This window comes from Lates calcarifer, linkage group LG7_2 (assembly GCF_001640805.2).
Source record: "Lates calcarifer isolate ASB-BC8 linkage group LG7_2, TLL_Latcal_v3, whole genome shotgun sequence".
In the NCBI taxonomy this organism is placed as follows: Eukaryota; Metazoa; Chordata; class Actinopteri; family Centropomidae; genus Lates; species Lates calcarifer.
The window spans coordinates 3,153,576-3,176,944 of record NC_066854.1 but is presented as its reverse complement, the minus strand read 5'-3'; the positions used below and the strand labels follow the sequence as shown (position 1 = coordinate 3,176,944).

Here is a 23,369-nt window from a genome sequence, read left to right as displayed (position 1 = left end):
CTGGAACAATTTCCCGCCCACACCAGAACAGATAATTTCCCCCTCATTTCCGATATACTTAGCCTACACAGTACACAAAGCAGATGAGTTGTGGTCCCTCATCAACTGAAGTATTTCCACAGCCAGAGCCCTAATATGAGTGTGTTTGCGTGCACGTCATTAGAGCAAGGCAGAGGTGCGCCTTATTATTTTTAATAATCTCCTGTTTTTGCTGCTTCTTAACCCCGGGAGATCTTCAGTCGGCAACTTCCCCCCTCTGTGATCGTCAGTCCTGACTCCTTCCACCACCTCCTCCTCTGTGTTCAGGCTTATTAATGATGCTCTGTCATAGAGGCGCGCCCTCACACTGCAGGATGCTTCAGCTGCTAATAGAGCCAGAGTTTCAGCCTCAGTAGTCACACGCACACATATAACTGAGATCCAACTCCTTGTAACATCATTATTTAACAACACTAAAGTCATCTGATACTGCTGTGTTAATGATTCGTCTTGTTTTTGTTTTCTCTTTGCAAATTGACAGTAAATTTCACTGTTGGCTGCAGGATGCATCCAGTCAGTGGGAGCTGTTCTATTGTGTCTCTAACAATGCACTGCTGCATTGTTAGGCACATAATTGAAAATGGTTACTTGGAAACAGTATTATGGCACTTAAGTCAATCATCAGCTGCCGGTGACACTCATCATGTCCACAACTGGGCTGTCAAACACTGTGTCACTTTAAAATGATTACAGATGCAGATAAGGAGTTAACAGAGAGTCTTACCTGCTGTGTATAGGTGTGTTTTTTAGCCTCTGCACATTTCTCACATCTCATCTTTGCTAAATTACCTGCCTCCTACTGGAATCTGCTGTTGTCGCCACAAGACAAAAACAGCCATTGTACGACGGGGTGTAACACAGAGTGGATTACGTCTAATCTCTGCTCTCAGCTCATTCTGTGAAAACCTTAATCTTCTGTTTCCTATAAGGCTTTTATCAGGATTCAGTGCAGGCTGGAGATGACAGTGTTTTAGTAATTGAAAGGCAAACACCTTCACAGTGAGAAAATGCTGAAAGACTTTCTACTAGTGTTGAAAAAAAAAAGCTTTAAAAATGTACGTGCATGCTCATTTGAAAACCACAGAGGAGGCACAATGTTTAAAATAATCAATAGAAGAGTAATTGAGTGATGGTAGCATGCTAACATGGAGCTAATTCAATAAAACCCCTGGTTCCACAGTACCCTTACCCAGCTGTGTGAAGGTTAAAGACACAGGAGGAGAGTTAAGGCCTCAGTAACCTCTCATAGACCACCAGCAGTGGAGGATTTCATCTCCCAGAGAGTCAAATAAAGTCTCCTTTCAAAGCCCTAAAAGTTCAATCATTAGAGCTGAGGTGAGGTGAATTCTAATGTTTAGCTGTCGCAGTGAAAATGCCATAACTTTTTGATGTGTTTTAAACTGTTCCACTCAACACTAATGTGGCCTCCATGTCCAGTCACTTAGTCAGCAGCAAAGCCTCATTGTTGGGACCATTTCATAGACTTTACAGGTCCCGTAGTTCCCTTTAAATTTATGAGAAGGTTCTTTTAAAGACCCTAATTTGGTGCTAATCACTGCACAGGGAAAACAGAGCCAGTGTTGGGATACTTCTTGTTAATTAATTCCAATTAATTGTAGCACAACCTGGAGACGCTTTTTAGTCAAGTCCATAGAACATGCTGCATTCAACATATATGGATAATGAAATAAAATTAATGCATATTTATTATTTCAAGCAAAAATGCAAGATGTTTGAGGGTTGGAGCTCTTGAAAACATGAAATCTATCCATTTTTCTGCAACATTTATTTACATCACATATCAGCAGGATACAGTGTTACTCTTCACAGAAGACCAGTCAAAAAACTGCCATGAACATTTATCAGATGGTCCATCTCTTGCCTGAAACCGTAAATAATTTTCTGTTACAAGATTTAGGATATTAATTCATATACAACATTCTTCTTTTAATATGGAAACAATATCATAATAACGTGACGTGAATGTCTGATTGAAATCATCATATTGAGCCTCAGAGCAGTTTCTCTTTGCTCTGCTCTACACCCTTCATCAGACCTTCATTTGTGGCTTTAAAATACAGTGAGAATCTCTGCACTGTTGTTGTCTACAGCACATTCACTACATATAAATACAACAATGTACAGACTGGGAAAAATAATGCAGCAAAGCAGTAAAATAAAACCTCATGAGGCAAATAAATAATTTAAAGGGAAATATGACCTAAAATGCCCATCTGAATATGGAAATATGATCCATAAGTTAAATTAGTTTTCATTGGTGTAGATTATAAATACAGTATTTGGTCTATAGCGGTGGCCACATGCATCACTAGCTATGATTTTGGATGTATGTTTAATTCTCTTAAGTTACAGAAAAAAATGGCTGATATCACCCTGAAGAGAATTTATTTGTGCTTATAGCTTGTTCTCACACTGCACTACGTCTACATAACACAAATGTTATCACTCACTGCACCAGGTGTTTCTAGGTTCAGCTCCAAGACGGTTCAATATCTCATTTCGCAAAGTAACATATGGAATATTAATGTCTCTATAATATCTCTAATAAGCTGTTCAAATGGCAGAACTCCACCAATTTTATGATCGAGGATGAATAAGCAAAAACACAAACAGGCTTTCCAAAACCATTTCAGCATCCTTCATATTCCCTGTAGTGAAATGTCAATCAATACTGTATGGCAGTGGAAAATATGCATAAATATGATGGGATAATATGCTGCAAGAAAACACTGAAATCTTATTTATCAGTCCTCATTTGTCTGAATCAAAGTGCCTGAATCAAAGTGCCTTCTTCATCACAACACATGAAGATTATAAATATGGTTAAGGTTCGTAAGGTCAGTTCTTTTGTAGTGAGTTTGAAATAAGAAAAATCGTGTGGTCTGAGCAACAACAGCAACAGCATCAAAAAGAAATAAAAGCAACACTGCTGTATCAAACCATAAATCAAATAAAGCCCACAAAATAAAAGCTTCAAAATATGATTTCTACAATAACTTCTACCTGCACCTTTTACAGCATGTAATAACCAGAAAATAACTTCAGAGCAGGTTCTTCACAAAACGCTCCACTTCACAAAAAGCAAAGAAATTGAGAGATGCCTCGGCAGCAGACTGGATGGTCCTTCTCTGGGCAAAAGGAGAGCAGATGCGTGATTCAGAAAGCCTGGTACGCTTCCAGTTTCCAGTTCTGCAGTGTCACTCTCAGTGGTTACGGTGTTATATCGATCAGATTCACAGTTTTTTCATGATGCTGAGAAGATACAAAGCCAGTATGGTGTCCAAGTCTGCACCTTCAGTCTATCACAGCAGTGACTGCATGTCCGGGCTCCAGGGTGAACCTATGATGAAAAAAAGGAGATGTGTGTTTATTCAGTGTTTAAAATGCTATAATGCTAAACGCTAACGAACAACAACATGCAGCTGTCACAGCCCCCACTCTACTGGTTTCAGGTTTTCCACCAGATTTTGCTCCCATTTAGCCACAAGAGGATTAGTGACAGTCGGGGTTCCAGTTTATCCTCAAGGTGTTGGATGAGGTTGAGTTCAGGGCTCTGTGCAGGACAGTCAAGTTCTTCCACACCAAACTGGGAAAAGTATTTCTGCACATGGCTTGGACGAGGCCCATTAGCTCCACTTAAAGGAGTAGTTTGACATTTTGGGCAGTTTCTTTATGGACATGCCTTTGCTTGTTCAACATAAGGACAAAGTGTAGTCTGGACTGATATGTATGCAGCTATACCACCACAGAAGGTAGATTACAACCTAATCTGATTTCAGTCCCTCTCCTGCTTTAACTTCACAGGATGACAGGTTGTCTTTTTGTTTCTGTCCACAGGCTCTAATTTAATTCTGACTGGGAGCCTGGATGAACCAAAAACAAATACAACAAAGTGAGGTTTCTTTCTTTTCTATGGTTTGGACTAAAGATGACAAACTGTACAGTGGGAATATGGTGGGACCGTCTACGTCAGCGGGAGGAGCATCAGTGGCAGCAGGAAAAAGGTCAGGAGGAGGAGAAGAGGCCGGTTCGTCTGTGAGTTTGGCATCGCCGCCAACGAGGCGGGGCGCTTCCTCTTTGGCCCGTTGCAGAGCGGGGTGTTGCAGCAGGAGATGCAGACTGAGTTCAGCCTCCCGGTGCAGAACTGCTGGTAGCCAGAGGAGGCGATGAGGCAAGCACCAGAGGAGGCACAGGACTTCCGATAATGTATTCCTGCAAAAAGAAGGAATCGGCAGATCAGAGGGATTCACATTTTCTACATTTCTAACAGTGTCCAAACAGGGAGAGTCTGTATGTTGCAAAACATAACATCAGATTGAGAGTAGTGATTCATTTTTCCTTGCTGTAAGTAGATTGCTTAGATTGAAAATGTAATGTATAAGAGTCTTGTGTTTTGCAATGCTGCAGCACTTTATTGTGGCATAGGGTTATAGAGCTATTGGCTTTCTGTCTGCTCTTATTAACTGATGTTTGTCAGTGTGCTATATGTTACTACAATTTGTATGCTTGTATGAAAAAAAACTCATATTCTGAGGAGCTGTAACTTTTTATTGAACTCCAGAGCCCTGGACTCCCTTATCAAGTGAGGTTACTCCATCTGTATTTGTTATCTGTTTCTATGGTATGTTATAGCAGGGATTTTATCATTTATGTGGTGCTCTTATTGTGTTTTCTTTTGTCTGTAAATGAAATTTCCTCTTACTGGACAAGAAAAAGTTTTGATTAAATCAAATTCAGATAAATTCTATCTCTGCAGGCAGATTGTTCCATTATCTGGGAACGCTTTTATTGATGAAGGAGGAGAAATATATATAATAACTGAGCATTTTTCCTCTACACCAGTCTTTCTGTCCGTGGTATACGAGCAAACATTTCTCCAGAAAGCATCAGCACTCTGCTTCTCTGTCCGTCAAGACAAAGCATAATAGTATATCCTATTCAAGGACATCATCACACCACGACTGTTGCAGACACTGAACCCGTAAACATTCAATTACAAAACTGTGTGTCCAGTCATTAATCCACCTGCTGTCTGATATACTTCACACATATGGAAAATAGCAACCTTGCCAAACAGGTGGTTTGACCCTAAACTGCTGCTTTTCTAAAAAAAGGCCTGCTAATGTTTTTACTTTTTTAAAACTGTAAGCCAACAAATTAATGTAACATATATTATTAATGATGTGCCTTGGATTTGGAAATTATGCTCAGCTGCTACTGTGGGTATTAAGCTGGTTAGCCAAACATGCTAACAGTCACAGCAGATAAACACAGTGTTTAATACACACCTTATATTTTTACTGCTGTTTTTGGTTTTGGAAAAGGCAAAGAAAAGACAATTCCCCCCAAACTCTTTAGCAAACAGTCAATTCTGCACCCTACAGGCTGAGCCATTTTATTTTCTGTAAGGCAGTGCAAAACTAATCAAATGCTGTGTCAGTGGTAGCTGAAGGAAAGACTCTGCTCCTTGACAAATGAGCTGAATAAAGTGGCTCAGAGAGATAGTGTTTGCCGGGGTTTTGGAGCAACGCGACATCAACACATCGTTAAATTGCCTTATGTGAAAATGAGCGTGAAAATAAAAACAATGGAAGGCTTTACATCTGTTTGTGGATGTTTATGATGTGTATGTTTTACACTGCAGGGATGTGTTACACAGTCTGACGCTCTGTCTGCGCGGCGCTAAGAGTGACACAGCTGTAACACTGCATGTCTATCCACACATCAATCAATGCTTCCCTCTCCTTCTTTGAAGCTGGGCAAAGGAACAAAATAACAGATAACAATGTCCATTACACTGAAAATCACATGAGACTGTTTTGACCTATTCATTCTCTTCTCCTGGGTCAGTAAGTCAGACATGAGGATTAAAAGGTTTTTGGAGGGAGGAGAAAGAGATAGTTTCCCTGGTGAGGAGTATTTCAGCCTTATTTTTCACCGTCAGGAGAAAATGAGGAAAAACAGGTGCAAACATCACAGCTAATTTGTTGTTTACATAGGCTGTGCTTGCATGAGTTGGGAATAAATGTAACATTATAGCAAAAAATATTTTTAAAAGTGATATTTTTTTGACCTGCTGTTTTCCAGACAGTCTTGTTTTTGACTGTGTCTCAGCTCATCCCAGTTGAGACATCAGTATTTATGTTAATTGTCCGTCCTGTTGTACATCAAGAAAATTGCGGGCGCTTTAGTGACTTAATAATTCTGAATGTCCTCCTTTAAATGGCAAAGAAATAAAACTTATTCCTCAGAGGTCATGTGCCTTTGAGCGCTGTGTTCAGCTCTGTCTCCAGTTTCCAGACGGTCACCTTTCTTCTGCGGATAAATAGGAACGCTAGCTTTGATACTCTTGGCTGGCCTAGCCTGAGCACTTACAGCTTCAGCTATCAATCCTCACTGACTCTGTCCTGGATCACATCAGAGAATATGAAAACCTTGAAAGCCTACACCTCCACCAAGGATGCATAATCCTCCAAATCTTTTTTTCCCCATTCAAGTGAATGCAGGAGTTCAATTAATTGCACTTGAATTTAGGATTTACACCAAACGCTGGCTCCTGGCCTGAGCTGTGACGGCTGCCACAAAAACCTAAGGAAAAAAACAGACCAAGGCACAGCAGACTGTTGCTTACCATCAGGTTTGACCAGCACCTCCTTCTGGCACATGTCTTGTACGTTGACAGTGCAGTTGACGATGTACTCTGGTGTGGAGCAGTCATTGTGCTTCATCTCCTCGCACTGGTAACACTGGATCTGAAGGGCATCTCCTGCACCAGGGATGAGGCACAGACAGTTCATTTTAGGTGCAGTAACTTAAACATTTTAGCACATCTAATGTGGTCTTCCCCAAATCTTGATCGCGCCCTGGTGGCTGGTTGCAGTATAAGCCCCGCCCCCGACGTTAGCGAATGAGACATGGATCATACTAAAACATCAAAGTACAAGCCAAATCAATTCTTCCCAAAGATGGTTTCTGTAGATTTAGGTAGTTCTGATCCACAAGTGTTTGTTTTATTGATAAGTTTAGTTCTGATCAGTTATTTGACACTATAAGAAGCGGGTTTGATGCCACGACTGATAGCTGTGACTGACTGCTGCTCCACGGGCATCACCAGCAAGATGGCGGCGGCTGTATCAAAGATATTTTGGCCTCATTTTTGTGCAGTGGGGGAAAGTGGAAACGCGTCGTCCATCTTTGTACAGTCACTGGTATAAATAGCACAACACTTTCAAGGGCATTTCATGTGTCATGTCTCCTCATTTTAAGCTTTTCACGTGTCATTTGATGCCATTTAGTCTCGTGTTAGGTTAGTAGGAGGGTTAGAGGTTAGTCAGTGGAGAAAAGACGCGGCGTTAAATGACTTTAAGGAAACTGGCGTAATGACGAGCAGTAAGACAGAAAAGCTGACGTTAGTGGCATCAATCTTCTCATCTAACTCTCCCCAAAAACAGCAAATAACCATATTCTCCAAACTGGAAAAGTAGCTGGTTACCAAACATCATTAATGCTTTTCTGTGCACTGGCTCAAAGTCACCTATCTCCTGTTTTCTCCATTTTGTCCTTTCATGACTGGACATATTCTCCTTCTTGTGTGCAGAGTGTATTATTGACATTTCTTCACGATCTTCTTATTCCACATATTTTTGTGAATTTGTTCTCTACTTCGGGTTTTCTTTGAGTCAAGCAGCAGAGGCTTTTATAGATTTTGCTTTTGTGTGAGTGCCTTTGATGGTGTCTCAACAAGACTAATGGCACTCCATGAGAGAGCAGTGTCATCTTCTCTATCTTCAGCACAGTGTTGACACATTACTAGCAGAGGGGCAGCACCAGGGTTTTGTGACTTTACAAAGCATGTATGCAAGTCCTTCACCACGTCTAATCATTGGTGTTTTTCAGCTGTTTTATTGGCTGTCTCATGAGTGTCAACAGAGAGGTTATAGATTCACAGTGTGAGGTGAGAACAAGCTGTAAAGAAACAGGAAAAAACACATCAGCAAAGCCCACAGTGGTCTCTTTAAATCCCTCCTTTAACCCATGTATTTTATAGGTGATAAAGCTCCATTTACAATACAAACAGGCAGTGAGAGAGACTTGATGTGCTCAGGCAGTGCAGAGATGTTCCTGCGTGTTCTCATTCCCTGAGGTGGTAAAAATGTGAGTGCCCGACTGCTTCGGCGTCTTCTCGTAAAGATAACACACAACTCCCCTCGCAGCTTTTGCAAATTTTCATCGGATGCTTTTAAAGCTGCCTAGACGAGCTTCCTTTCTTACTGCCTAAAACCTCATCATGAATCTTGAGTATCCATTGTGCACACCAGCCCCTGCAGAGAGGCTACAGAAATCAATGTGCCCATGTGCAATGTAGACGACATATTTCCACTGTGACACACTGCATCACAGGTAAAGGTGAGTTCTGACCAATTTTACTGAACATCTGAACAATATAAATCCAAACTCTACATTTTCTCACTAAAAGTTCTTTTTTCATGACATAAGTCAGTGTTTATTAACATTCAGTTCTTATCTACACTACATCTGCCAGCTTCAGTTAAGATATCCAACATCACACAGGTATTCAATCAAAAAAAAGTCCTATAAACTCGCCTGCCCTTTCTTTCCCAAACTATCTGTCCCCACTGGCAGATATTACTGCTGTAATTATTGAAATGGCACCAATCATCAATCTCAACTCCAACAGCGCCATCAAACGCATCTGATAAAAGGTCCACATATAACATCACAACCCCAGCTTAATTACTTTAAACCAAGCAAATGCCTGCAGCCTCCATCCATCATCTGGAAGTGAGAGTCATGAAAAACCAGCGAACTCATTTTTGGGGGGGAATATCTGTCACACTGGAGGGCGAGGATGCAGCGCCTCTGAGCTCAGCTTATCAGTTTTAGAAAATTGCTCTAAATCTATTTCTTAGTTCCACAACAGAAAACAGAGGCTGATAAGAAAAATAAACCAAATCCCTTTACACCTTCTTGCACCCAGGTGCAGAACAATTGCAAAGACCAATATCTTCTGATCACAGTCCCATTTGCTATTATCACTGAAGGCACCGCAAAACAAAATGATATTTAAGCAGAAAGCAGACACAGGTGCAGGAGCAGCTCTGGAGACAGCGTCTCATTCTCTGACAGGAGCGCCAGTCACTTCAAGAAGGCACAACAAGACATCACCGAGAAGCACAAACAGCTCGTGTGCAGCTGATAAACATGAGTGTTAACACTTTAAAGGTGTTATATTGGCTTGGATCTGTGTTACTCTCTGTGCCAAAACAGCGCAGTGGACTCCTGCTCCTCTCCTGCGCGTAAAATCGTCACCACAAAACGCAACATGACTGTTATTTCCTCCATATTCCTCAAGTTTTCTCTCGCTGTAAATGTCAGTGTTATGTTCAGACCAGGGCAGATTTCACATACGCAGAAAAGATGACATCAAAATAAAGTTGGAAACATTTTTGGAAGAGTGTATCTTTAGTTTAAATGGTTTAAAATATCTGCACCACGGATGCAACGCATGCACATCAATCATTGTGTTACTGGTATTTCCTCTACATGGAGAAGATTTACTCCAAACTCCGCCACCTCACACTGACTGGACCGGGTCCGCAGTCTCTCCCTCCCCAACTCGCACCTACCTGCGTCGCGAAGGACTCCGAATAAAGTCGCAAAAACGAGAAGACGCATTCTCTCCTAAATGACGCTCGGAGGGGAAACATCAGACCGAAAACCAACTTCTCAGCTCAGGCGGAGGCACAGAGGAGGAGGTGGAGGAGGAGGACGAGCCGCCGCGGAGGAGAGCCAGACACGGATCCGCTCATGATCCTCTCTCGGTCCGGGCTGAGGCGAAAAGCTCCGCAAAGTGAGAGTGGAGCCTCTCCACGGCGCAACTGTGGCGTCAAACCCGGAGCGCAGAAGTCAGAGAGAGAGCCACGTGACTGGAGCGCACAGCTGATATTTGTCTTCATGTACCGAGGAAAAACAAATGCTAATATTCCTATGGAGACTTGTAGCTCCTCTATGATGAGTTCTGACAAGTTTAATGGAGGAATATATTTTTTATTATTATCATGAGACCCCTTCTGTTCCTTATTAAATCCTGTTATATAACTGCACTAACATTAAGGCTTCACTGAGGCTGAGTTGACCTTTGTTACTGTCTGAAATATTCCTACCAAAGATTTAAGTTTATGATTCTTTCTTATTCCACTTCAATACTTCAACTTATCACATAGTGACAGTCTGACCTTTTCACTCACTTCTATTCGTTTTCTCTGGGAACATTTCAGCGCTAAATAAAGACCATGGTGAACTGCACATGTTGTTGCTGTTATAATACATTGAATAACTCCTGTCATGACTCATTCAGGCTGTTTCTAAAGGAATCCTCCAGTGCACTGACTTTAGTGACATTTTATTAACATTTGCTGCTTCTGTAACAGATTAGTTCGCATCTACACTGAATTACAGCAAAGATAATGTTGCAAAGGCAACTGAAGCGAACCTCTACCAAAACACTAACACAATACAAATGTAGAAAATGTTGCATCAACCTTGACTTTCTGATGATTCTGTTACTTTTAAATGTGTTTTGTGATCGATACAATATACTGAGAGAAATCATTGGAGCGTGCATCAACTAATTACGTTTATTTACACGCACATAATTACCCATCAAGGGACTAATGGTTATAAATCCCTCCGCGCGGACTGAGCGCAGGCTGGGCACGAGCTGTCGCCGGCTCCGCGCGTCAACAGCCGCTGGGGGGTTACACACGATGCCTTTAGGTTGGGGGGGGTGTTAGGGTTTTCTCCAAACCTTTTATTTGCACATTGAAAAGACCGCATGAATCACCTGGTGACGCACGACGCCTGCACGCGCCTGCGCACGTTTATGCGTGTATTTGCGTGTGTTCTGCCTCTTTTCTTTTCTTTTCTTTTCCTCTCTCTCTCTCTCTCACACACACACACACATGAACACACACACATGAACACACACACTGCAGCTCAGGTTGAAATAGGAAATAGTTTCTCATATTTATTTAGGAAATAGTTACATAAAATATAGCATTAAAGTCTAGTGTAACAGACAAAATTGCACACAGTAATAATAACAATAATATTAATAATAATTACCAAAGTAACACTGCTGGTAACCATTTCTCTTTACAAAGGAACCAGGAACATTTAAGGAGAGAGGTGAAGCATGACAATCACACTACAGTCTGACAGTACAAAATGTGGGTATAAATACTGGACATCTAGAAAAATACACAAGTCCTCTTCAGACTCTCTTCATACAATATTAACAGTTTCATAGAAAAATTGAAACACACAGTCGGCTCTGTTGATTATAGCACCAGCTGGTCAAATTCCAGATAGAAATTTGGCATAATGTCAGCCTAAAATTCAAATATGTCTTTAAAATAAAGTGATAAAATATTTTAGCATTAGCTCTTATCGATCAAAATAAAGACTTTTTTTTTTTTAAACAAGAACCCCTAAAGAATTCCATAACAAAAGAAACATGCCATTCTCAAACAGCAGACTAAAAACCTTGGTTGAATGATTGGCAAACGATTTACATCTGTTTTTGTTTATTATTATTATTATTTTGCATATATCAATCAGCAATGCCCATTCTGATATTAACTTATAGCAATTTTTATATACAACATAATATACAACTATGAGAGGAGAACTGAGGTTTGGAGAGTTCAGGTTTGCTGTGCTACATTAGAGGAGAAACTAGACTGTGAGGAGTTTTGTATCAGGAAATAAAAAATAAAAAATAAAGAAAAGCTGAGTGTTATTTGTATTTTTTCCTGATGGCTGCATTTAAAAGTCTTACAATCTACATTAGTCCAGTATGTTCCCTGAGCTACCAACAATGACACTGGGTGCGTTCAAGCCAAAACGTTGGTTGTTTAATGTACCTGCCTGTCAGTCTGACACGAAACATCCATACATTAGTTCATGTACCATGAGGAAACATCAACATGTGTTGACATCATGAGATAAGCTACTGTTAAAAGTGAGTTTTATTAGCTGAGTGATCAACGTTTGTCACTATTTTCTGCTTTGTTTTGCATAACTGCTCAAAAGATCACACACAGAGCCAAGATTGGCAACAGGTTTTACCTTTAAAATGATTTCAAATCAACAGGAAGTGTGATTTAAAAAAGGAAGAGGATGAGCCAGGTGTGTTATTATGGGTTGCTGAGTCTGCATTGGGCAATTTTTTGGACAACTTTAATGGGCAACGTACCTAGCAGCAAAACATAAAATGACCCCCCTGGGTTTAAATCTAGTTTCCTAGCCGACAGGAATGCAACTGAAAGCAATTGTATGCCAATGTTGCCCATCAGTGTTGCCCCAAGATGCCCTGCTTCATCACTGCTTGAATAATTGCAAATAAATTCACTTTACACTCCTTACAAACTTTGTACAGTATTTGTTACAGTGCAATGATAAGACGTTCCCCAGCGTGGGGGGAAAGAAGAAAACTACAAATTGCAATGAGACAACGTTGAGTATTGCTGTCCGCTCCACCACACCCAGAGTCAAACTATTACAAGTCCTGGTTTGGTGTTTGGGTTGAGGTTTCGTCCTCGTGTCTCCAGCTCCACTAAGTGCTTTGTGTTGTGTGTAGAGAGGACAGGGCTCTTTATGTTGGGGCAGGGCTGTAGTCAAGAATCTGTTCGTCCAGTCCGAGTCGTTAGCCTTCAACGTCCTACTACGGGATTTCCAAGAGAGAACTCAACAAGGAGGAGTGGCCAGACTCAGGACATGGACCGGCCTCCTTCACTACAGCCCCGCCCTCCTACTCTTTGCCTCCTACACATCATTGGAGCCCTGGCTGGTGCAGGAGGAGAAGCTGTCGTACAGAGAGTCGCTCAGGGAGCCCACAGGATCCGCCCCGGGCTTTCCAGAGAAGCTGGAGGAAGAGGGCTCGTCCACCTTGCAGCAGTCCTCCGAGCTCTTCCCCACATCGGTGTGGCAGTCGCCTCTGCGGCCGCCTAAACCGCTGGCAGAGCTGCTGTGATTCAGCTTGTTCAGGGACTCCAGAGAGAAGTCGAGAGAGCCCGGCTGGTTTGCACTGACGGGCGTTTTCTCCAGGGGAATCTCCTTCTGTAGAGAAAAAAGAACATACATCAACAGAGAGCACGAAACATGTTGATTCACAGTAAAGAAACATGATTTGCTGCAACTTTATTAATGTTAAACGTCAACAGAGCATTTCCCGGTTATCAGAGAACTAAGTCTGACATTGCACTCATGTAACTCGTTTGCAGTGCTGTGCTGCAAAGCAATAAGACTGATGCCGCTTGAGAGCATGACAGTGATCTATATTGAGATTTTTATCACGCTCAAGGGCCAAATGTATGTCCTGGGTGTTGGCAGACATGCATCTCTGGGCATCTGGGCTCACCCACTCTCCCTGTTATATTAACTGCGTCGTATGCTGTATTATTTCTTTTGTACAGAATGTGACAGTCTCCTTCGTAGATTAGCATACTCAGAAAGGTGTTACTCCAGGGAAATGATATATCTAAAGCTTCAATTAGCAGGGGCAGTTTCATCCTGAATGCGCTAATGACTAGAGCAATGGCATGTGCTTGGCGTCGTGACAGTTTAGAGGGTATTAAAATTGAAAAATAATATCACTGCAGGTCTTATCACTAGACCAGATCGTGTCATCATGTCTGAGCGTGTTGGTCTTTCAAGGGTACGCGCCTTCAGGCAACTCAGCAGCAACAACAAAAGTGAAAACGCCTGCGTTAACGAGCTGCTACTTTGTGCTCACATTCATTGTTACATGAGTTTAAGCCACATTATTACTAATGAAACAAAACGACACGCAAAACCTAAAAATAGTCACTTGTTTATGATGAGGCCAACTCTTCTGAGTGGTCTACTTGATTTCAACTGTATGCTTCAAAAGGCACTTTAGGGAGCTTGTTACCGTGGCAATCGGCATCACAACCCCTCCTCAGAGGCTGTAAACAAAATTTTCCTTCAGCAGCTGCAGCCTCGGAGCAGAGCAGAGATCTACACAGGTATTTTTGCAGGGGTAAGTACACAGAGGAGTAGCTGGAGGGTTCAGGCAACCTCTAGGGACGCTCCATAGCAGGAGGACCATTTAGCATTTTGCTGCGAGGTGTATCTCCCCTCAGACCTAAACCCAGAACTGCTTCACACACGAAGTATGAGCACATGAACATGACTGCATTAGTAAAACAGATCTGAGCACTGTTCCACAGGTAAAAACTTCCACATGGGGCGAATGTAGCCCGCAGCTGCTCTTTGATCTTAAAAGTTTCTGAAGTCACTGACCTCATGATTGAAACACTGATGTGCTACAAGACCGATAGCAACATTGAGAAGAAGGTTCTGCTCATGCAAACAAGTGTTTTAAAGTTCGTGTAAAGCAGTAAAACTGATGGCATTTTGAGCCACACCTCAGAGAAATGAGCGATTAACCACCCAGATAAAATTAGGTTTCAGAATCAGGACAAAATGAGGAGAGCTTTCTGCTCTGAGACGCTGGGGGCGTGTCCACTGCAGGAGCTGAAACCACGCCCACTGTAACACTGCAGCACAGCGACAGTCAGCACCATGTTAGGGCAGGTCAGTTCAGCCTCATTCAAGAGTGACAGCGAATTATTGGTGAATTCCTGTTGTCCCTGATGAAAGTTTGTAAAACTAACCAGAGAGAAACGGTTTCTGCAGAGACGGGTGTTGGTGGTGTTCCCCAGGACTCCTCCAACCTCCTGAAAATTTAAATAGGGCGGTGACCGAGCTGTTCTGTAAACTCTGGCATCCAGGGAAGACGAATTTAACTCACAGTTAAGCAAGAGAAGGAGAGATGTTAATGCAGCTCTGATATTTATAAGGTTTGCAGTTCTAGGGGCGGGGCTATGTTGAGTGGTGGGTGGGGTTATGCTGAGTGGTGGTTCCAGAGCGTCATGAGCCACAGTTTCAAACCTGCCCATAAAATCCTGAGAATGAAACTGACGGAAAACTGTGAAACGGTCTAACTCCACAATGCAGTAACACATACTTCACATAGTTTATTTTCCTGTATGCTTTCCATCAAATGCCCCTGCTGTCTTCTAGTCACATCACTTAAACCTAAATATTTGGTTCACGAACAAGTGAAACTACAGCAGCTGCAAACTGTGCATACTTTTATTTAAATGAACTGATTCAACTGGTTTTTATTCAGATGCAGTGGTGACTTTGCAGTTTACAGCCTGAGCCAGTCTCACAGAAGTTTGTGAAATAGTCATGTAATGTACCTTTAAACTCTGCTTCCTTTAATGAATGTCGAGCCTCTTTTAAAAATGTTTCCAGTTGAAATAAATGAGTTTGAATGTTTCAGTGTCATGAAAGAAATGGCAAATTCGTGTCCATGTACACGAAATCAGTAGATTACATTTCCTGACTATTTCCCAAACTGCAGTGAGAGCTGTTGCACAGTCTGTTGTGTGGCTCTTTTCACCAAGTGGGAGATATAATCATTGTCAGAAATTCACAAAAAACCCCTTTAAAACCCCTCTCCTGCATACTGCTCATAGCCAGTCTGAGTCATTCAGGAAATTGGGATCACTTTTTGTCAAACTGTTTCCCCCCAGCCTGTCACTTTTTCCTGCTTTCTCCTTAATTCTTCCTGACAAGTGTGAGTTTTTGCATCCAGCTGTATGTTTGGCTGCAGAGCGTGAAAACAATACAACAATTCAGGTCCTCATGGGCCTGAAGGCTTGTTGTGTTTCCTCTCCTACCAGCTAGTTAATTGCATTCACCAGCCATCCCAGGTGTAAACTATTCTGTGATTAGGGGCTGGAATGAAACCAGCAGGACTCTTTGCCCACAGGGCCGAATATGAGAGCTGTTGGTACTGTAAAATAAGAGGGAAGCAGCTCTGTCTTGCAACATGTCTCATAAGTGCACAGAATCTTTACTGACTTTTTCTTAGAGGAAAATAGTTTCCAGAAATGTGGGAATCTTTGAGGTTTATGCAAAGTTCTGTCAAAATGAGCCGTGATTTATTTAAATTTGTGTGCCAGTATAAAAGAAAAATTCCAGTTTGCATTATTAAACTCGCTTTCAAAGATTGAACTCAAAAGCAACCCCAAAAAAAGCCTAATCATATGATACTGTGATGGAGTATTTTGATGCATAATCAACCTTACACCTTTAAAGTCCCATCGAGCCCCATTAATGTGCACTGACGTGACCTTTCACAATGAATTTGTAAAGAAGACAGAATCAAAAGAAATGTTAAAGGCAAACGTGCCCACAGGTGACATGTGACTCACATATGATATGAAGTGTTGAGCAGGTTTCTGCAGGTGCGGAGGTTGAGCCCAAATTAAGCACAGGTGTTGAATGCAGATTAGACTTGTTGAATTTTAGATTAACACCCACACACTGCTCTTCACAACATTCACCATTTTTATGTCATTGTCAGCCATGAAAATTGTTGTTTTATGGCCTCGGGAAATGAAGGAGTGCATGACGTGATGGGGATCAGTGATTACCGGGACTGTGTGACAGTGAAAAACAGTCTTTAGGTCCTGACTCTCTCAGCTAACCCCCACCCCTCTATATCTCCTTTTGGTTAGACGAAGAAAGGAAAGGGGAACGGCTGTGTTATCGCTGATTGGATTTGATTTTGGAGGAACACAATTACCAGCAGATCGAACCTTCCCAGCGCAGGTCTCTGTACCACCTGCGAGTGTGCAGCCAAGATGATGGCTGCACACATAACTTGAGGCTGCAGGCAGACGTCTCGGTGAGAGCTTCCCACTTGAAAACACGAGGGGCCAAATCGGCAATTGGTTCTGCATCACATGTCAGTAATGGGATGTCTAAACTCGAATTCAGTCGACCTGCTCACTACAAAAGCTTATTGAAAGGGTCTTTTATTGTGACTTGAGCCAGGCCTATTTTCTCCTCTTCGCCTGCTGTTACATATTTTTCTGTCGTTACTTTCATGTTTTTGACTCGTATGAATATTTTTTGTTATTTTTTTTTTCAGTGGCCATTCAGCGTATTTACAATTAGTAACCTCCTTATTTTCACTCACAGTTTTATTGTTAGTGCTAGGGTCTGCCATTCCTGCACTGGATTCAGATGCTCTATTTTATCTCATTGAGAGCTCATAAAATAAAACACTTCCTATTGCTGCTGCTTCACATTAAAAGCGTTAAACTGCTGAAACACGTGGCTTTTCTTGAGAAACAGCCACAGGAAATGCATTGAGTTTATGATCGTTAGCATGGTCATTTTTTGCACTTAGTTAGCTGTGCTGTAAACATACAGCGTACACCAGCTTATTCTGCTGTATATCTCATAGAGTAGCGGCTTAATGTGCATTCAATATTAGTAACACTCAAAAAAAGTGGCGCCAAATCAAACAGTGCTGCAATCTTAAGAATTACAACTTCAACACAGATGATACTTATTTACTGGTAATCCAAAAGACATTTAATGAAATCGTTGGAGGGATTTGAACCCAAAGAAGAAACGATTACTGACCCGGACTAGAACAGCATAAAGAAACAGGTTTGCATTCAGCACAGATCGAGGCACAATGAAGAAGACCAGGAATTATGTTTTTCCCTCTTTACAGCGCAGCGGGATGACTGATTGGCTAATAAAAGTTATTCCTGTAAAATATCAATAAATGTGGCAGTGTATGCAGATTACACTGCGTTCTATGACCAGTGAATTCCCACAGCAAGGCGTCTTGTGTCTCCTGGAGGCAACTAATCTAAAGTTTGGTTTACTCACTGTCAAGCTAGGAGGGAGAGAGTAATTGGAAAACTCCCATTGCTACTTTTCAGTATTATCTAGAATCTGAATCTCATTTGCAAGACACATCACTTACATGTTGGTGACATTGTGTGCACTGATTCTGATTCTGACTTTGCTCTTCAACATGCAAATGAAGGAAATTATCTTTGGCGTCATCACTGTATGAATTACTTGATCGCAGGCCAGTCTGAGGAAGTGTGATGGCTGTTTCTATTCTGTTTTCTACGTCTGGGTCTCCGACTCCTGTGCCATGCCGGCTAGCAATCCTATCAGTCTGACAGCAACTCAAGGGGAGCGTGTATTCCTGCTGCTGATATTTATTTGTACACTGATATTGTTACAGTTTTGGTTATCCAGTGGCCCTATTTCAAATTACATGTCAACTGAAATGTTCCCTCTCCCTCGCCATGTAATCATTGCTCAAGGTAACAAGCTGTTCCCGTGCTCGAGGAGATGCTGCGCATGCTGATTTGTTGTGCACTGGTTTTTGGACCCGGGTCACATAAAGCCCAGGAAATCTCCCTAACTTCGGTGATACTACACCTTCGCACAAGTTCTGATGTTATTTTCCTGCAGCAATTTCTTTCTCCTTCATGAAGACAAAGGATGGAAACAGGAGGGAAAAAAAGGAGTGAGTAAGCAGGAAAGGAATGAAAAAAGGAATGAGAAAAGTTAGTTTAGGAGGGGAAATCAAGGGAGGAGAAAAGAAAAACTAATGAGAGGACAGAGGAAAACTCTTACGAACAAAAGCAAGAGAAGTCAACTGAGAAGAGCAGACGGAGAGAGTTGTACGGCAGAGACTGAAATAGAGAGAGGCAAAACTGAAAGGAAGACGAGAGAAGACACGTGGGAGAAAGAGAGACTCAGAGGAAGGAGAGGATAGAGGGAGAAGGGGGCGGGGGCCGCCGTTAGCAGGGCTGTCAGGTGCTGTCAGGATGATGAATGGGAGGCCAGCACGGGCTGTGAGGGCTCTGATGGGAGCCGCTGAGCTTTACATCACTCTCCTGAGTGTTTGTGAAAGGTTATTAAAGGCGCTTAAATCACTGGGCTCTGACACAGGCCCACTACCAGCCCACAAAACTTCCCCAAACTGCGGCGAACGACAACGTCCCCCGAGTCAAAAGCTCCCGAGCCGCGACAAAAGGAAGGCGGTCTCGCAGGTACGGATGTGCGCTACGAGGGGTGAGGAGGTGATGACACTCAGATGGATTGTCTTTTTCAGAAGAATAATGTAGGGTAAATGGGTTCAACAGCAGTCATCCATCATTACGGCTGGTTCACAGCTCAGGAATAAGGTTATTGTCAAAATTAACTTTGGCTTAGCTGGAAAGTATAAAACCCAAAACTGGAAAATCACAATTTGTACACATGGCAATAAATAATTTAGTTGCAAAATCACTGCAAAGGTCTTCTTACCTAATCAATTTAGTTCAAATTGTTTCAAGGATTTCCTTGAGTCCCACCTTATTCTGTCTTGGTTTTGAAATACAGACACTCATTTCTGGAACATTCTCCAAGTATAAGCCAGTTTCCTTTGGAGACAGGTTGAAATATTCTCAGTGCACTGGCAGATTTTTTCACTTATTTTCAGAGAGGAAAGTTTTTAGGGCCCCATTAGTGATAGAAATGGACTGATAGGATACTGTGCACACACTAGAGGAAGTGTCCAGTTTAGTGATTCAGCAGCTTTAGATTAAGTAAGTATAAACACCTCAAATCTGTTCTTAAGTACAGTTCTTGAGTTCCACCACTGCTTGCTCAAGGATGGGAGACGTTGCTGTAGTGGGAGTCAAACTCTTGACCTCTCATTTTTGGTGCAGTCCCTTTTAAGCTCAAGGCTGCTGCTCTACCCTCAGAAATGTAGCCTACCGCAGCCAATTAAATGACAAACAGAGCTTCGTTTGTTGTCTTTCGTCTCTTGCGTGTCAGCTAATGGAGCTGTGCTTGCAGCTCGGTTGCACAGCGCCACGTCGTTCGATGCGCCGCCCCTCCACCGGGACTCGGATCAGGTTCAATCCGCCCTCTTCACGCCCGAGCCTCGCTTCTAGTTAAAGTGCGAGCCCTGAACTCTGCTTTGTTGAACAAAGACTCTGCCTCGTACAGTAATGTAATACTTGAGTGGAAATTTCTTCTTGCTTGAGGAGGTCAGATGGTCTACAGCAAACTTGGAGCTTCGAGGGATTCAGTCTTGCTCAAGTGTTGCCCAAGGACACTTCAGCAGTGTTTACTTCCTGATTCAATCTGGCCTTTCTACTCAAAAACAACACCTTACTGCCAAACATCTGGCAAAATATGGGCATGTAGTGCGGCTCAGAAGGAGGCTACAGCCCTAAAAAACTAAATGTTAATATATGGCAGTGCTAATAAAAGCTGAGGCAGAGAGCACATGCCACCTTCCACTGAGAAAATCAGCATTATTATTCTAATTTATGTGTGTAAATGCATTACAGATCTTGGTATTAAAATTCCACCAGGGGTCAAGAATGAAGAACATGCAGTATAATTCCAGGTTTGCCTCCCACCTCTCATACACTACTGTTTTTTGAACTTGTGTTGAGTCAGACCATTTTGTTTTTTTTTTTTCAGAATATGGATTTTTGTGTCAGGGTGGGTGTTGGGACAGCAGCAGTGTAAGAGAGTAGTGTTTGGCTGTCCCCTAGAGCTTGGCCATGCAGGCTGGAGGCCATTTCATGGTCCTTGATCCTCATTTGTCATTCAGCAGCGTTAAATACTCGTAGGCAAATACCCGCTGACACAAGAGGGCAAGGCGATCGAAAGCAATTAGGTGGCTTTTTATATGAAAATCTGCAAAACAATTCCAGAGGTGGAAAAGAAAACCTTGGGAGTTTGGTGAACTCGCTCATGCCTCAGGAAGAATTTCAAAGGTAAAGCTGACACTGTAGCTCAACAAGACTCGCTCTGACCATCTGAAAAGTCTCCTTGCCGAAAGTCTATGACATGGGAATGGTAAAAATTCAATTTATTCATCTTCATGCCTCTGCTGCAAGGAAAGAAAAATTTATGCAAACCCTGTGACAGCGTGTGTCTCTATCCTGGGAAGACTTTCATTGAGGCCAGGTGCTATTTCTTTTTTTTTTACCCTCACACACATTCTCTTCATACTGTATAAAGCTGCATACATTTGAACCTGGGAGCTGCCTGGCTTTTTATTTCACTTTAAACTGCCTCCGCTGGGCTCCATGAAATAATAAAACAGACTTATTCTGGAACATTCAAACAAAGGGCACTCTGCATTATCTGCATCACGTGGTATATTGAGGCAAAACAATCCTTAAGTTTTCCCCTTACTCACAATAAATAAGAACTTCAGAGTAGCTATTATCAGAATGTTAAATATCTGAATAAGCGCCTACAAAAAAGTGAGTAATACCACAGCCTGCGCAGCTTCCTGGATAACATAAGAGGGTGTAATGACCAATAAAATGCTTGATAGGAATCCACAGCGTGCCAGTAAAGCTTCATTTATGAGTAAAAGCGATGAGGTGTAAACAATGAGCTGTTTTAATACTCACGCTGAGTCTGTCTCCTGCTTTGCCATCGAGGGATGACTCTTTGTGCAACAGGTTGTACTGGGAGATCCTCCTGCTGTCCTTCTCCAGATGTGAGAACACGTCGTGTTGGTAGTAGTCCATGATCGACAAAGATTTCTCCACCACGCTGCTTCTCTTCAGGGTCTCCTCGTTCCGGTCGACTGTGGACAGAGAGTAGAAAGTAAGATGTTTGTAGATGATTGGAAACGACTTAAAGGAGCTTCGTTAATCGTGTTGTCGCTTTAAACGTTTTCAACCAGACCTGAGTCAGTCTTCTTGGGTCTGTTGATCAGGGTCCTCTGCGGCGAGCCCAGAGTGCTTCCGGTTTCCTCGAGTTCAGTCTCGGTGTCGCTGCTGCTGCTGCCTGAGTACGTGCACACTCTCAGGGCTCTTTCCTGTTCACAGTCAAAGAGGCATGAGTCATTTTAAAATACAAATATGAAGCATTTTCAAAAACACAGGCGAGCACTGTTGTGTTGGTGTAAGAGAATAAGGAATGAAGAATGTGAGCAATAACAAAAAACAACAAAACAACAAAAATCTTTAAATGCAGGTTTGTGCAAAATTCATTGGAACAGTTCTTTGTTTTTCAGGAGAATAACACAGAGTTTTGGAAAGAATAACTTCACTTTTGCAAGGCCGAGCTACATTTAAGACTCAAAACATTCCTACTTTTTTCCAGACTGCACTTATTCTGATGTAGATTGTTTAGCTATGATACAAAACACCGTCTTCAGTTTGGGGCGTTCTATTGGCATCCTTTGATTTCTTTTAACTTTTTAGGACCTGGTAATGTGTCAGTTTTGAATCAGATCTGTGTTTGTTACAGTGTAAATGACTTACACCAGGCATATCATAGTCCTTGATTTTCATCTTCCTCTCTGCTTCTTTCTCTTTGTCCTCTGTGGGGATGTTGCTCCGTGGAGCACAAAGACTCGACCTCTTTGTCCTGATTGCATCTATAAGTCAAAAAGAGTCACAAGAGAAATGAGCCACGGGCTGTACAGTAAATAACAGACTCCACATACCCACTTCATATAATGCATATAGATTGTGGCGCTGGCGAGAAGAAAACATCGTTTGAATTCTTCTAAAGTGACAATCTGTCCTTCGGCAGACAGACTGATGAAACGCAGGATGAGCACATCTTGCGCATCCATTCAACCGAAACCCATCCAACTGCCTACACAACCATTTTTCTGCATATATGAATGGAGCCGCACAATATCCGAGCTATCAAACATTAATGGTGTCCACCCTGTGATTGTCCCCAGCCGTGACTCCTGGCAGCCCAGATATAACAGCTTTCAGCTGTCTGTCCTGAATGACGAAGCGCTGCCTTATTATCACTCTGCCTACTGCTGTCTCGGACAGACGCCAATTTAATTGTCTCTTTTAACATTCAGCTACATTACAATAACAGGCTGCTTTTGGCCGGTGCTCCGTCTCCATCTGAAAAATCTGATCATAAAAGTGCTTTCACCTTCCTCCTCTCGCCTGTTAGGACGCAAACAATGTGACAGACGGCGCTACTTTTCTGGCATCCCTTGGCTTTGTGATTCTACATAATGACGATAGAAAGGAAAAGGAGGTAAAAACATATGATAAAGATGCACAGGATACGCTCAGGCTCTTCTAATCAACTTGTTCCAGAGGGAGGACTCAACAGGAGCAGCTCTCTGTTTGCACTGACAGCTGTGAGTCAAATTGCTGCCTCTGCAGTGCCACCGCAGCACTGAGGTGAAATAGATGCAGGCTAATGTCCTGTAAGCATAAATCCCTGGATGTGATCATTCAACCCTGTGTTATTGTAGCTTTAATCAGCCATCTGATTGCATCTTACCCACCACCATTCTGTCGTGCATCACAGCAAACACCAAGGCAGAAGGCGCTTTATGATCAATGGCTGTGCTGACATGCTTATCT

General features: G+C 42.2%; 2 protein-coding genes across 7 annotated transcripts in view; both read right to left on the bottom strand.

Moving 5' to 3' along the window:
* Positions 1 to 1,808: 1,808 nt before the first annotated feature.
* Positions 1,809 to 10,062, bottom strand: LOC108873109 (ly6/PLAUR domain-containing protein 1). The gene is made up of 4 exons (XM_018661240.2): positions 9,708 to 10,062; positions 6,692 to 6,826; positions 4,003 to 4,272; positions 1,809 to 3,400 (listed from the first exon to the last, which is right to left on the bottom strand). Exons 1-3 carry the CDS (start codon positions 9,754 to 9,756, stop codon positions 4,025 to 4,027), a joined length of 432 nt encoding a protein of 143 aa, XP_018516756.1. The 5' UTR covers positions 9,757 to 10,062; the 3' UTR covers positions 1,809 to 3,400; positions 4,003 to 4,024.
* Positions 10,063 to 11,081: 1,019 nt separating this feature from the next.
* The window catches only part of LOC108873052 (nck-associated protein 5), a 126,512-nt gene continuing 114,224 nt past the window's right edge, over positions 11,082 to 23,369 (bottom strand). For all 6 annotated transcript variants that reach the window (XM_018661071.1, XM_051066113.1, XM_051066112.1 and 3 more), the window contains 4 exons: positions 22,287 to 22,402; positions 21,706 to 21,838; positions 21,426 to 21,604; positions 11,082 to 13,200 (listed from right to left, as the gene is read on the bottom strand). In XM_018661071.1, coding sequence (XP_018516587.1) covers positions 12,907 to 13,200; positions 21,426 to 21,604; positions 21,706 to 21,838; positions 22,287 to 22,402 — 722 coding nt within the window. In that variant the 3' untranslated portion in view covers positions 11,082 to 12,906. The remainder of the gene's footprint in view (positions 13,201 to 21,425; positions 21,605 to 21,705; positions 21,839 to 22,286; positions 22,403 to 23,369) is intronic.